The 15,705-nt window shown below is 43.1% G+C and overlaps 1 protein-coding gene across 14 annotated transcripts in view; it reads left to right on the top strand.

The window, feature by feature from the left end:
• The window catches only part of LOC147019430 (putative E3 ubiquitin-protein ligase RNF144A), a 126,251-nt gene that overhangs the window by 38,409 nt on the left and 72,137 nt on the right, over positions 1-15,705 (top strand). For all 14 annotated transcript variants that reach the window (XM_085893914.1, XM_085893908.1, XM_085893907.1 and 11 more), the window contains one exon: positions 6,823-6,927. In XM_085893914.1, the coding sequence (XP_085750040.1) occupies positions 6,823-6,927 (105 nt within the window). The remainder of the gene's footprint in view (positions 1-6,822; positions 6,928-15,705) is intronic.

Here is a 15,705-nt window from a genome sequence, read left to right as displayed (position 1 = left end):
GTTTGGTAGGACCAGTGTAAGCCTGGTGTTGGCTTAGTGGTTAGGGTGGCTGGCTTGGGATCCTAGGGTCCTGTGTTTGAGTCCCATTGGTTGCTGAATTAACACCAGGTGGTGTCGACTCAGCCTATCATCCTTCTGAAGTCAGCAAAATGAGTACCAGTGTACTGGTAGAGGGGCACAGCCACCCTCCAAGCAATGAGAGCTACACGGAAGCCAAGCTGCCATACGCCAGAACAGAAGAGGACCAGTGTGGGTCTATTGAGGAATAGCACCAGGAGAGTGGTTTGTGAAGAAAGTGAGATGGCAGGCTTATTAAATAGGTGTTTTGATTCAACTTTTACACAAGAACAGTCAGGAGAATTGTCATTATCTGAGAGTATCTATGAAGGAGGTGCGGAAGGGCTTTTAAAGAAGATCCAGGTTGGAGTGGAGGAATTAGAGGAACAGCACGTGAATCAGAGTAGATAAGGCTCTGGGGCTAGATAATTATTATTAGATAATATGCACCCGAGAGTCGTGAGAGAGGTGGCTGAGCAAGTTAGCGAGATGTTAACGGATATTTTCAATAGTTCCCTCGAGTCAAGACAGGTACCGGAAGGTTGGAGAGTAGCAAATATATTACCATTATTTAAGAAAGGATCCAGAGAAGAATTGGGGAACTATAGACCTGTTAGTTTGAATTAATTTGTGGGGAAGGTGTTGGAGATATTAATTAAGGACCAGATGAGAAACCATTTTAATTAATACAAACTAATTAAAGGTAGTCAGCATGGGTTTAACAAAGGTCGTTCCTGTTTAACAAATATGTTAGAGTTCTATGAAGCAGGGCCACATCTGAAATATTGTGTGCAGTTTTGGTCACCACAACTCAGGAAGGACACATAGATGCCATCGAAAGGGTTCAGCGCGAGATTGATTCCGGGCCTAGCTAGACTTAGCAGTGAGGAGCAGCTGAAGGAGACAGGGCTTTCTTCACTAGAAAGGAAGTGGTTATGAGGAGATATGATTGAGGTGTTTAAGATAATGAAAGGTAGAGACATATTTGTAGAAGAATTATATTATTCAGCAGAGTAGACAGTGATTGGACCAGGGGCCATCGCCTGAGAGTTGAGAAGGGGAGAGTTAAGACAATAGTAAGGCAGGGGTCCTTCACTTGGAGAGTTGTTAATGCGTGGAATGGTCTCTCTGGAAAGGTAGTGGCAGCAGAAACAGTAGATAAGTTTAAATTAGAATGAGAGGTACCTGGAAGTTATGCAGATTGAAGGGTATAGGGATGTTGGCAGGACTTTTCGGTAGTTTAAGCATTGATGGGTGATTGGGTGCATGTTTACGGAGTGTTGTTGGTGGGGGTCTCAGCAAGGGGTGTTGTGTGGTTGATATGCGTTTTTTTTTACCCTAGTCCATGCCCCCTCCCCTGAAAAGAAGGGGGGGGGACAAAAAGCAATAACAAAAAAACACATTTTGTAATGTCTCGTTTCATCTTGTGTTGGAGATATATATATATATATATATATATATATATATATATATATATATATATATATATATATATATATATATATATATATATATATATTTATTTAATTTTCTATAAACAGACAGACAACATAACCTCCTTCCTTTCACCGTCAGTGGCAGAGGAAATGAGGAACAAATGTCCATAAACGTTGAAGTTTAAATGAGCATATTGTTGCGGTTCTGAAAACCGCACGCCTCTAAGGCAATGGCATCCATCATACAGTTCTCCCCAGACAGTTATTTCATTATAGTGGGGCAACTTAGCATAACAATTGTGCATTTTGTGAGGAAAGCACCAAATTTGGCACACTAGTAGCCTATCATATTATGAACAGATTTGGATATTGGGCCATCTCAAAATTTTTGATGGCAGTGGAAAATGGCTGCCACAGCCATCAGCGGCTGAATTTGAGATGGCCCAAAATCCAAATCTGTTCATAATATGTTAGGCTACTAGTGTGCCAAATTTGGTGCTTTCCTCACAAAATGCACAATTGTTATGCTATATTTAGCTAAGTTGCCCCACTAGTGGGGCAACTTAGCATAACAATGTCCCCCGTAATTAGGCATATCCCCCGGTAATTAGGTCACGTGATTATTTTTAGATAACCGATATTAGACTGAGGACCCCGAGTCACGTGGTTGAGTTATTGGCGTTCGCGGTCGGTTAGCGACCCACCACGTCACGGAGTTATCTGTGTGCGACGGCCTGCGATTCCGGAGAGTCTGGTGGGAACCCGAGATATCTTCCCCCTGTAGTGGTCTTCTCACCCGACCCCCGGCCGCAACAATATAATTTTCTGACTGCAATCACTAAATCGCAACTATGTTTTAATGGGAATTTTTTTTTTTAAATGCCAACCAAGTAAATGGAAGTTTTTTTCAAAGATAAAAAATACAAACAAAATACATGAGTAAAACCCCCACACCCCTCTATAAATACAGACTGTAAAATGGTGTTGTGGGATTTTGTTCTTTCCGAACTGAAGCCAGAATACTCATGGCATTTCCCCACTGGACAGCCAAGCTCAGTCGATGCTTCAACCAGACCAGTTGCCTTATATCGCCAGTGGATGCAATGAGCCTCCAACCGATAACACGAACTAGAGGGGGAGCACTCGGTAGAGTGCAAAACCTCCGCCGCCAATACTGCTGGGTCACTTAAGTGAACCTGATATCCTATTAATTGTAGGTGAAAACGGATCAGACTCGACTGAACCACGATTGAATATACTAAACGAGATCGACGTGCATGCAGAAATGCCAAAAAAAAGAAATCGAAATTTTTTTGAAAAAAAAAAAGAATTTGTGTTTTTTCTCTAACAAAATTTTTTTTGGGGGGGGGTTGGAAATCATTTAAAACATGTAGAAATGCAAAAAAAATTCAAATATTTTCAAATAAAATCGATATTTTTTTGAAAAAAAAGTTGCAAATTTTTTTTTTGGTTGGAAATCACTTAAAACATGAAGAAATGCAAAAACAAAAATTCAAATATTTTTTAAAAATGGCCGCCATAGCGGCCATATTGAACTTTGGACCTAGTCCAAAGTCTAATGGCATGATCCTTGGACCACACCTAATCCCCCCACCATGTTTCGTCAAAATCCATCGAGGAGTTTTTCCGTAATACTGTTCACAAACAAACAAACAAGCAGTCATAGACTGGTACTTACGAAATCATCAACTTGACCTCTGACCTTGTCTAATAAAAGCTGTCTCTAGAGAAGGTCGCGACGCAAACCAGAAGTTTCCACGATGATTCTGTACCAAATCATCAAAAATCGAATGTTTGACCTCACTGTGACCTTGACCTTTGACCGATTTTGACCAAAATCGAACCAGCACTAGCAATCACGCTCCTGAATCACGTGGTGTAATTTGACATTGGTAGCTTCTTCCGTTGTCGAGTTATAACTTTTTTTGGATGTTTGCCCTCACTGTGACCTTGACCTTTGACCGATTTTGACCAACATCTAATCAGCGCTAGCCTTCACCCTCCTGAATCACGTGGTGTAATTTGACATTACTTTTTTTGGGGGGTTACCAAAACGATTTGGGCTACCAAATCGTAGCTTCTTCCGTTCTCGAGTTATCGTGCCTACACACACACACACACACACACACACACACACACACACACACACACACACACACACACACACACACACACACACACACACACACACACACACACACACACACACACACACACACACACACACACACACACACACACACACACACACACATACACACGACGGAAGTCATCAATATACTTACGAAATCTTTAGATTTCGTAAGTAACAAACAGACAGGGGTGAAAACAGTAACCTCCGTCCATCTTCGATGGCGGAGGTTAATAATGTTGGACATAGATCGGCCGTACACTGCCATTGTTTCGATGGAAATTGGTTTGAATAAATATGAATCATGGAGAAGATTGGTTGATAAATTGGTGTGGTGTTGATGTGGTGCTGGCATGAAGGGCTGAATGGCCTTCACCTGTGTCTAATATCCTTGTGAACTGAGGGAGGAGATTGGTGTGCATATGAGCTTGACATGGAAATTGATAAAAACTGGTTGAGTGGGCTGGACACTTGGTCCTGATGGAGGAAGAGAGAATGCCAAAGAATGTGGATAGGTTGAGGGAGCAAGGTATGAGGGAAGGAGCAGACTGTGGTTGAGATGGGAACATTGTGTGAGGAGGAATATCAATAATGTGTGGGGAGAGGGGTGTTGGAGAGTGAAAAGAGTTGGCTGAGGACAGGGGGAAGTGCAGGAGTATTGTGTTCAAGGCAGGGATAAGATTGGTACCATTGGACGTCAACCCTTATAAAGGGATGGGAGGAAGAATAACTTAACCACAATAAAATGTATTTGTTGTGTTTTGAGTATAATCTGTCAGGTCAGGTATGGTCCTGAGTGCATCAAACATAATGACTCTTCTTGAGCAGCACGAGGAGGTTACGTAAGTTGCAATGCAACTCTACGTGTAACAGGCTAACAGTTTCCACTGATTGGATTCCAATTGAATAGGTTTTGTTCTCTGTTTTCAGTTCATTGGGCTTTGCCCTGTTGGTTTTGTTTTTCTCCCCCCCCCCCACTCCAAAAACACAATTTATCCATGTTATATCCTCTAAAACGATGAGCTTGAAGCGAGGAAGTGGCATATCGTTTTTTAAGTCTCTGCTATGACTCATTCAGGGTCAGAAATGAATTGCTGATCTCACAAACCCCAAGTCAGTGCTTCAAAGTTGTTCATCAAAATGAACCTCTTTTTCTCTGAATTATTTTACTCTTTTCAGCTCACTTGGAACGTAGTTCCAGGGAGCTTATGGTATGGCACGTCGTCTGTCCATCCGTCTCTCCGTCCATCCACAAACACTTGCAACTTCTCTGAAACTACACACACGATTTCAATGAAACTTGACCACAACTTTCATCACCTAGCATGTACCAATTTGTGTTCACGGCATTAAAAAAAAAACATCGGACCCCATAACATTGGTTCATTGGTACATTTTGCTGATTCCGTCCCACGTTGACTTCCTCCTCAGTGTGATTATGTATTCTACCAAGTGAGCGCCCAGGGGTATTGCCCCTATTTTTTCTGCTTCCGCTGACGAAGTTGTCGGAGGAATTATGTTTTCGGGCTGTCTGTCCATCCGTCCATGCTAATTTTCTCTGTTTTCTCTGCAACCGCTTATCCACTTGACACAAAATTTTCCCAATAGGTGCGACTACTCATGTGGAATGTTTCATTGATAATTATGATGTCATAGGTCAGGTGATGGAGCAGCCATGTTGGAAAAAAGGAAAAATGTTAGCCCTCTATCTCCTAAAACCACTCCAGAGAAAAAAAAAATGAAGTGACACAAGTAGGAAACGAGTGATTTTATTATTTATTTATTTTTGATGATGATGTCATCGAATGCTTTTTTATTTATTTATTTTACCATCCCTCCTCAAATTTAGTTCTCTGCTTTCTTCGCTCTCCGACCCTCTCCAGCAACTTCAGGATATATAGACCTTCTTCCAGTAACACACACCTAGTTAGATTTTCAAAATACACGCTGCCTGCCACCTCAACGAGTCTGTTCCTCGTTTCTCATGCTTGTGGACAGTCTTCCAAAGGCTATTCTATCCCACTCTTCCCTCTAGGGCTTGAAGCAGGTGGTGCATCACCACCTGAGTGTCCTTTCCCAACGTTACCCACAATGTCTAGAGCTGTCATTCATTCTTCCTCACCTAACCCTCTTTCTTGCTGGTTGCAATGTTTTCTTCCCTCCTCTCTCCTCTTTTCCTGTTTGTTAATTCCCTTGCTTGTTACATCCACCTGTCGTCTAACTACCCACGGTGTGTTGCCTTTTTACCCTCTGTTACCTTGTTCTTCTGTGAGCCTGGATTTTGCACATAAAAAAACAACTTTTTACTTGGCTTAACGATGTCCCAGCTCATGATGTCTCCTGAAGGTGCGCTTTTGTTAGTTCTGTCGCTATGACATGAAGTACGATTCCAGTGCCAGGTGATGGCAATGCTTGTCTCTCAAACCTTGGCTGCTCTTGCAAATAGCATCATCTCTCGCTTGCTTTTAAAGAATTGTTAAAATTAATACGAATTATCACAATGAAGTTGAAAATTCATTAAGACAAATGCATATATTCTAAGGACCATTTGTCTTAACTTTTTCTTGTTTGTGTTTTTGAAGCATTTCTAGAAATATTTACCTCTGCCACCGAAGGTGGACGGAGGTTATGTTTTCTTCCCTGTCTGTTTGTGTGTCTGGCTGAATGTCTGTGAACAGGATGTCTCAAAATCTTGTGGATGGATTCGGACGAAACTTGGTGGACATGTCGGATGTGTTTCAAGGATGAAATTTAGATCCGGATCTTGATATGAGAATTTTTAATGTTTTTATCAGGAATTCTTCACCATTGAGAAATTGGGCCAAAAACAATATGTAACATAATAATCTCAAAAAGATGTGGATGGATTATGACAAACCTTGGTGGATGAGTTGATTAGGTGACAAGAACAAACCAATTACATTTTGGTTCAGGCCAGCAGATCCGGCTGATCAGTGGGATACAAAACGTAAACTGTTCAGCCTGGAGGAGGTATGCACTCTACCGAGTGCCATTCCAGTTTGTTTATTTTGGTCTTTTTTTTTCTTCTTCTTATTCGTTGTCTTTTAACTCCCCTCTGCAGAAGGTGCGATTTCACCATTTTACTTGTTCATTAGACATATCACATTTATTCTCTATAAAGCTTCTTCCTTTATCTCTGTCATTTCTCCCCATCAGTGTGTAAAGGTTTATTTAGAAATGGAGCTGTTGGAGGGTGCCAGTGGGACGATTACATGTCCTGATTACACTTGCCCAAAGAAAGGCCAGCTACAGGACCACGAGGTGAGTATAGTGCACCCACCACCTCCCGTTGTGTGTGTGTGTGCAAGATGCTTATGATAATGATGATTATGATAATGATGATTATTATTATTATTATTATAGTGAATAAAATGCTATTCTTAGGAGGCAGCATTAGCCAGTCATGCTCGAGGGCCTCTCTTAGGGAAAGGTCTGCACTGTTCACAATCCATTGTCCATTGCTTCTTATTATCATTGGTGTTCTTGCACATTGGTTTGCACAAGCAAGAGTTCACAGGAGCTGAAAAAATTGGACAGATGAAAATTAGAGTGAAAACCATTTGGGATAACGTTGGACTTTGGGTAGTGACCAATGAAATTTATGTGGATGCAAAAGTTGTTTTTTGCTTCATAAAAGTATGCATAACTGGTGTGATAAATTACTACAAATAGGAGGGAACAAACCATTTTTGATGCAGTGTAGAATAACGAACTTGTCTAGCCTAATATAAGGCAGAATTTCATAATTCTGTTTTTGTTTTCTGCCTTGCCTCAGGATGGATATCAAGCCTGGTGTTGGCTTAGTGGTTAGGGTGGCGGCTTGGGATCCCAGGGTCCTGAGTTCAAGCCCCGTTGGCTGCTGAATTAACACCAGGGGGTTGACTCAGCCTGTCATCCTTCCTAGGTCGGCGAAATGAGTGCCAGTGTACTGGTCCCGGTGTATGCCCCGGTTAGAATAGGTGTACCATATCCCTGTGTGTCGTAAGAGGCGACCAGGGTTGGCGTCAGGAAGGGCATCCGGCCATAAAAACATTGCCTCAAGAAAAAGCCAAACCCCTGCACAGCAGGGAAAAATGGCTGTAAAAACGGTCATATTTTATTTTTCCTCAGGATGGATATCCATTCACTTATTTTGAGCCTTGCATATGGGAGCGACCTAAAGTTATCCTCAGTCAAGTTTAACTTCAATGTTGAAGAAGTGAGCTGTTTGACCGCAATTGCTTCCTCAAATAATTTAGTGTACCAGGACTGAAAGGATGTATAGGATAGCCACAGACTAAATGGGATAAACCATTACATTGGAAAGTAGGTTTTGTGAAAGTATTCCCAAACGGAATCTATATCAGATCCTGTGGGGATGGCAACCCAATCCTTTTGTGAGAGGGTAGATTGGAGTCTATGCCAGTTGCCATGTGTGAACAGCCATGTTCTACGGCATTGAGGTTGCTCTCTTGTAATAGCCAGAGATACATGTACTTTAAAAATAACTTCTTCAAAGGAACCACGAGGGGGAGGAAAGGGGGGGGTGCACAGACGATAATGGATGGAAAGTTATTCATAACCAGGTCCAGGATGGAGAACATACCAGTTTCATAAAACTGGGTGGAGAAATATACAGATTGGATCTCATATAGTCATAGAAGGACTTGGCTGCAATGCCATGGCTAGTTCTTGGACAACTCACACCCAACTCAGCGAGCCTGCATGATGGCAGTTGGAATTGTTACAGATGAGGAACGGATATAAGATGGGATGGCTGATTACAAATGATCCATTTTAGAAGAAGTGTGTGTGTGTGTGTGTGTGTGTGTGTGTGTGTGTGTGTGTATGTATGTGTGTGTGTGTGTGTGTGTGTGTGTGTGTGTGTGTGTGTGTGTGTGTGTGTGTGTGTGTGTGTGTATGTATATATATATATATATATATATATATGTATGTATATGTATGTATATATATATATATATATATATATATATATATATATATATATATATGTATATGTATGTGTATGTATATATATATATATATATATGTATGTATATGTATGTATATATATATATATATATATATATATATGTATATATATATATATATATATATGTATGTATATGTATGTATATATATATATATATATATATATATATATATATATATATATATGTATGTGTATGTATATATATATATATATATATATATATATGTATGTATATATATATATATATATATATACAGCTCAGGAGACATTTGTATGAAGAGTCAAAGCACATTGAGCTTAAAAGAATAATAAAATTCTTCATTAAAACCCTGACGTTTCAGAAGACCACTATCTTCCGTCTTCAGAGGTAAAAACAAAGCCAAAGATCGGATCCGTGCGCGTCTTACCAACACGCTTGTAGATGTCGAGCAACATCATTACATCACTACCAAAGAGAAACTCGTCCTACGCAGCCTCCGCCAGGATGCTGATATCGTCATTGTACCTGCAGACAAAGTCCAGGCAACGGTCATTTTGAACTGCACAGACAACAATCACAAAGCCTCAACACTACTCAACAATGAGAACACTAATCGCAAAGTGAGGAGAACCCGACCAAGACCATCGAATGACATCAATAAAGTGCTGCGTAACCTCCAATTTGGAGGGCCTCTTGATGGAAGAAGAACAACGGACAATGCAACCACAGGACTTAGTGATACGAAAGTTCTACGGCCTACTCAAGATGCACAAAAATGGAATACCACTCCGACCCATTGTAGCTCTACGAGGGCTCTACGAGCTCTACCTACAAACTCGCTAAAAGGCTCTTTCGGCGACTCAATAATTTGGTGAGGGATTCATCTCGCACAGTCCGCAATGCTGAGGAGTTCCTCTCACATATCAAAGATATCCGCATTGAAGATGACGAGGTCATGGTGTCTTTTGACATCACAGCCCAATTTACCTACATCCCATTGACCAAGCAAGGAGAATCTTGGAGGCCACCATCACCACAGACCAATACTTGGCAGACAATAGCCGACTCAGTCCAACACAGCTACTTTCACTGGTGGACTTTTGCCTCGCAACCACATACTTCTGCTTCGGAGGTCAAATTTACCACCAACACCAAGGTACACCCATGGGATCTCCCATATCAGGCTTGTCGCAGAGCTAATCAAGCAACATTTTGAGCAACAGGCATTACAGGGCGAGAACATGCCCAAACTTTGGCTCCGCTATGTGGATGACGTGTTCACCATCATCAAAGGAGATGGTTTTGACAGATTCCAAACCCACATCAACAGCATCATACCTGCCATACAGTTTACGCATGAACTTGAATGATCCAGCTTCATTGCTTTTCTGGATGTGGGTGTCACACACGCAACAGATCAGCGCTTGAGTACCCAGGTGCACCGCAAACCCACACACACTGATCAGGTACTCATTTACAACCATCGTCAATGCCGTATAACTCATTTACAACAACGCACGAATGGTCTTGTGCACAAACCTTGTTTGACTGGGCCAAATTGCATTGCAGTGAACAACACACACGACGGACCGAAATTGAACATGTCACCTGCTTACTGCAGAACAATGACAATCTGGCAGCATTCAATCGATCTTATTGCTGGAGGAGGGCACCCACATCATGACCTGAGGAAGCGGTCAAAACAGTTTTATTTCCGGGCATCGGCAACACTTCGGAGATTGTCAACCGTTTGCTGCAACCATTTGGAATCCGGGTCACACACAAACCTCGGACAATACTCCATGCAGCTGTCGAGACCCAAGACAGGGTGAATAGATGAGAAAAGATTAACGTGGTCTACAAATTCCCCTGTCGAGACTGTGATGCCAAATATGTGGGTCAAATGTCCAAACTACTTGCCACATGACATGGCTAATGCAGCACCAGCAAGCTGGAGCACGTCGAGACAAGTTTTCGCTGGTATCGGCACATTGTCACAATCTACATCACACCTTCATGTGGGAAAACACGGCAGTGAAAGCCTCGGCACCCAGCTGGGCCGGCCGGCAAATTCTCAAAGCATGGTTTTTTGGGGCACACGGTCCATTAACCGTCACTCGACCTGCATGCTGCCTACTGAGGATTATGCAATCGCCACAGTCCCCACCCACGGGTGCGAAGGCCAAACCCAAAACACACACCCGGATCAGACATGGAACACATGACACCGAACCTGTGACCCAAACATCGAACCCGGAAGCAAATCCACCCTCCAATCCCACTCTTTATTAAATCTGTCCCAAACCTCACGCTGATGTGTCCCCCTCGCAGCCCAATCGTGACATGTGTCCGTTCGCATTAGACATAAGTACAGTTAATGTTTCTGCACGTGCAGTTATAATTTTTTTTTTTTTTTTTTACCTCTGAGGATGCAGGAGAGTGGTCTTCTGAAACGTGAGGGTTTTAATAAAGAATTGTATTATTATTTTAGGCTCGGTGTGCTTTTGCTCTTTGTACAAATATGTATGTATATATTGTTACATTCCCTCAGTGTCATTCAGGTCAGGTATGGGAGCATGCACCAGAGTAGTGTGTCGCTGCATCCACTTTCTGCTCCAGGGGCCTCCATCTGGCCATCTCCCAGGCAGATGCCTGGCCCATCCTCATCTCCTTGAAATGCTGGTCAACCTGCTGCAACCACAAGTCACGTGGTCCACCCATTGGCCTCCTCCACTCATGAGGCTCCTTTGCTGAGAGAATCTACTGAGCAGGATCGGCATCAGTAAAACGAGCCACATGTCCGTTCAGCTGCAGCTGATGCTCAGAGATTATGCAGGCAACAAATCTCATTTGAGTCTCTCTTAAGGCCCGGTCACACCTTGACGTTTTAGCCAACGTATGCCGATTTTTGAATTTTTTTTCTAAAACGCTGGCACACGTTGAATACGTTATGGGTAAGTTTTGATAACATTGAGAGCACGCTGAGAAACACTGCCATACGTCGTTGTACGTTGGCTTTAAACGTTGTACTTTTCGGTTGTCCTCAAATTTTTTCATGCTTGAAATTTCACGACGTATGCCGGCGTATGACTCACACGTTCCGCTACCCTGGCCACAAGTTGTATGCACGGTCTGCGATCGTTGACAGACGTCAACACATGCTACTTGTAAGTTAATCATAAGTTGAGACACGCCGAGGTAATGTTTAGCGTACCCGAAACTTATTTCTAACCTATGATTAACGTGTTGTTGGCACGTTACGCGATCGTTGCCACACATCGACAGACGTTACTTTTAAGTTACTCATAGGCTGAAAGACGTCGGTATAATGGATCGTCCTTGCGTCAGCGTCCACGGCCACGGCCAGGACGCTTATTTGCAGCATTCTTCAAACTTTTCTTCGGCATGACGAGGATGTTCACACTTCGATGTCTAGCTTGGCTATGATTCCAATTGTCCATTGGCAGCGTCTATTTAAAATAGTCGAGTTTGAGCGTTTTAACACGTTCAGAAGAAACGCTTCAAATTTCAAAACCCCAGCGTCAAAAAACAAAGGCGAGTGACAGCAATTTAAATCGTTCATTGTAAACAATGAAAATAGCAGAGTGGTTCCGTTTAAAAGTCGTTGAGTGTAAAAAAAATCGAATTGTTGAGTGCAAGCGTCTACTTTCAATAGTGGGGTTTGAGCGATTTAGCACGTTCAATAGAAATGATTAAAATTTCCGAGCGCCAGCGTCAAAAAACAAAGGCGAGTGACAGCAATTTAAATCGTTCATTGTAAACAATGAAAATAGCTGAGTGGTACCGTTTAAAAGTCGTTGAGTGTAAAAAAATCCAATTGTTGAGCGCAAGCATCTACTTTCAATAGTGGAGATGCAGCCATTTAAATCGTTGAGTGGCAGCCTATGAACCTACCCGTGGACACGCGGACGCAAGGAGGATCCATCATAACCCACACCCTCCCCCTCACACTCACCTACTACTGCCAACATGAACAAACTACTACTAATAATAATACTAATACTAATACTAATACTGATACTGTTACTGCTGACATGGACATCGACTCAAAAAGGAACTCGAAAACACTGTTGGGTTCCCCTTTTATGATCAGCATTTTTATATACCAATTCCTAAAACCGCTGGGAACACGTCTTTATATGGCAGTTGTAAGCTAGAAACACGTTCATTTTTTTTTTTTGTCGACCGGAAGACGTCATTGGAATACGTCTACATACGTTGATGTGTGTTGGGACTACGTAAAGAATTGGTTCAAAGCACGTCAAACATATGTTAGAAATAAGTTTCGCGTAAAAAAGACATTACCGCGACGTGTTTCAACTTATGAGTAGCTTATAAGTAACCTTTGTGGACGTGTGTAAGCGTCCACATATCGTGTGTAAAACTTATCCCCATCGCATGCGGAACGTGTGTCATACGCCGAGTACGTCGTAAAATTTTGAACATGTTTAAAATTTCTTGACGTACTCTACTTACTACGACGTATGATAGCGTACTTTAGCGTTCTACTCACGTATACCAAGCTTACTCATACCGTATTTGACGTGCCCCCAACGTTTTAGACACATTTTTCTTAGTTCGGCATACGCTGGCAAGATCGCCAAGGTGTGACCGCGATGTTGTCACTTCCATTTCTACGGCAGTTATTATGATTCGAATCGTTGTGCATCAGCCTTTTAATAGGCTACGTCACGACATCGTCGGCGATGCGTGCAACGCGCTATGCCGAAGTTAGACTATCGTTGGGCATAGGTTGTGTAGGCCAACAACTGGTTCAGCATTCGTTGGTATAAGTTATCTATAACACAACGAAACGTTCTGTGTCCATTACTAATATGTTATGCATACGACCAACTCGTTATGAATACGTCCGAATCTTTAAAAAAAAAACATCAAAAGTTCAACGTCAGCCAGCGTTTTACATACATTTTAATACGTTGCCATCGCTGGCTAAAACGTCAAGGTGTGACCGGTCCTTTAGCAACCGCTCGTTGGACTCTCAGAAGGATTCTCAGAAGAGACCTGGTACCAATGGAATTAAGTCTCCATCTCAGATCTCTGTTCAGTGTCCAAGTCTCGCATCTGTAGAGCAAGACTCAAAGCACCAAAGACCTGAAGACTCAGACTTTCGTCGTCCTGCACAGGTACCGACAGCGCCACACCCCATGATCCAGTGAATCCATGACTCCCCAGGCCCGACCCAGACGTCTATTGACCTCTGGCTCACAGCCAGCAGAGACATGACTATCACTGCCAAGGTAAGTGAATCTCTCCGTGACCTCAACATCCTCACCGCAAACAGGTACAGACAGGATAGCAGCATCCAAGATGTCATTGAAAGCCTGGACCTTAGTTTTGACCCAGGAAACACATAATCCCAGCAGCTCCGACTCCTCATTCATCACCTCGGGGTGACCCCAAAAAGAATATCCAGTCTCCGCAAAGATGATTGCATCGTCTGTGAAATCAAGGTCAGAGATCTTCACATTCCCAAACAACACACTCCAGTAACAACTGGAAATAAGTCGGAAATGGTATCACCACATCCCACAGCACACTCATTACCAGAGTATAGTTCAGACATCAGATTGATCAGTTTTGATGACACTCCATGAAGACCAAGAATCCTCCAGAGGGCATCCTGATTCACTGAATCAAATGCTTTGCAGAGATCAACACAGGCTGCAAGCAGCCCCTGCTGAAACTTTCATTTGCATTTAGTGAAGACCTGAAGAGCAAGTATACGGTCAATCATTGGCCTCTTTGGTGTAAAGCCCGACTGCTTTGGGCGCTGCTGCTCAAGCAAATGGTGGCGAACCATATCGAGAATTATCCGAGCAAAGATCTTGCCTGGCACTGAGAGCAGCATCACCCATCGGTAGTTGTTGCAGTCCTTGCGATCACCTTTCCCTTCCCAGAGAGGGACCACAAGATCCCTCTTCCAGTTAGTTAGGATGATGGCTGTGTCCCAGGCAGAGCAAAGAACTGCATGCAATGACAGGACAACAGCGTTTTCACCAGCATTGAGAAGTTCAGCATGGATCCTACAGATCTCAGGAGCTTTGCCCCGTTTCAACTGGTTCACCGCAGCCCGTGTTTCCACAAGCAAAGGTGGACCACAGTTGATTCGAGGGTCAGCAACAGGGATTGTAACACCCTTGACGTCCAACTCGACAGCTGGTAGATCAGCCTGGTACAACCGCTCAAAGTAACCGGCCCAGCGGGCCTTCACTTCAGACTCCTCTGTCAAGAGCCTACCACTCTCTGCTCGAACTGCAGTGCTCCGAGGGATGGGCTTGGATGAACGCAATGCGCGAATTCCCCTGTAAGCGGGACGAGAATCACCTGTCCACAGGTGATGCTCTACCCCCTCACAGATTCCTCGCACATAGGCCTCCTTGTCCACCCTCATCGCACGTACAGTTTTACGCCTCAACTCCTTGAGCAGCTCAGCTCTGCCATTAAGCCTGGCCCTACAACTCTGGTCAATGGTATACAATGTCTCTTGAGAGCCAAAATTATTCTTTGCCCTTTGGTGAGTTCCAAGACGTCCACCAGCAACATCCAGATGGTGGTTTTGAACGCACTCCACATCTCTTCAGGATTCCACAAAACACCCAGATCCCCCAAATCCCACTCAGCCTCTTCGCAAACTCCTCAGCTCCACTCTCATCTTTAAGCTTGCCAACATCCAACCTCGGCTGGGATGGTACCATTCTCCCGCATTTAAGCTGCAATTTCAGCGTTTCTACAAAAAGCTTGTGGTTGGTGTTGAAGAACTGAGTACTCCTGTAGATCCTGCAGTTCTGGATCATCCTCCAGTGACCATCAACGAGCACATGGCCAATCTCATTTGCCACACCATTAGCATTGGAATCCCAAGTCCAGCAATGAGCCTGTGGTCACTGAAACCATGAACCAGCCACCTTAAGTCCATGACTTCTTGCAATGTCAAGGAACTTGGTGCTATTCTGGTTCACAATTCCACACCTATGGGGACCAACACATGTCTCATAACCATCCCTAACAGTTCCAGCCTATGCATTGAAATCCCCCAAGACTAGAA

The sequence above is a fragment of the Eptatretus burgeri genome, chromosome 9, assembly GCF_056783735.1.
Source record: "Eptatretus burgeri isolate ZD-2024b chromosome 9, Ebu_testis_v1, whole genome shotgun sequence".
Lineage (NCBI taxonomy): Eukaryota > Metazoa > Chordata > Myxini > Myxiniformes > Myxinidae > Eptatretus > Eptatretus burgeri.
This window is presented reverse-complemented; position numbering and strand designations above follow the sequence as displayed.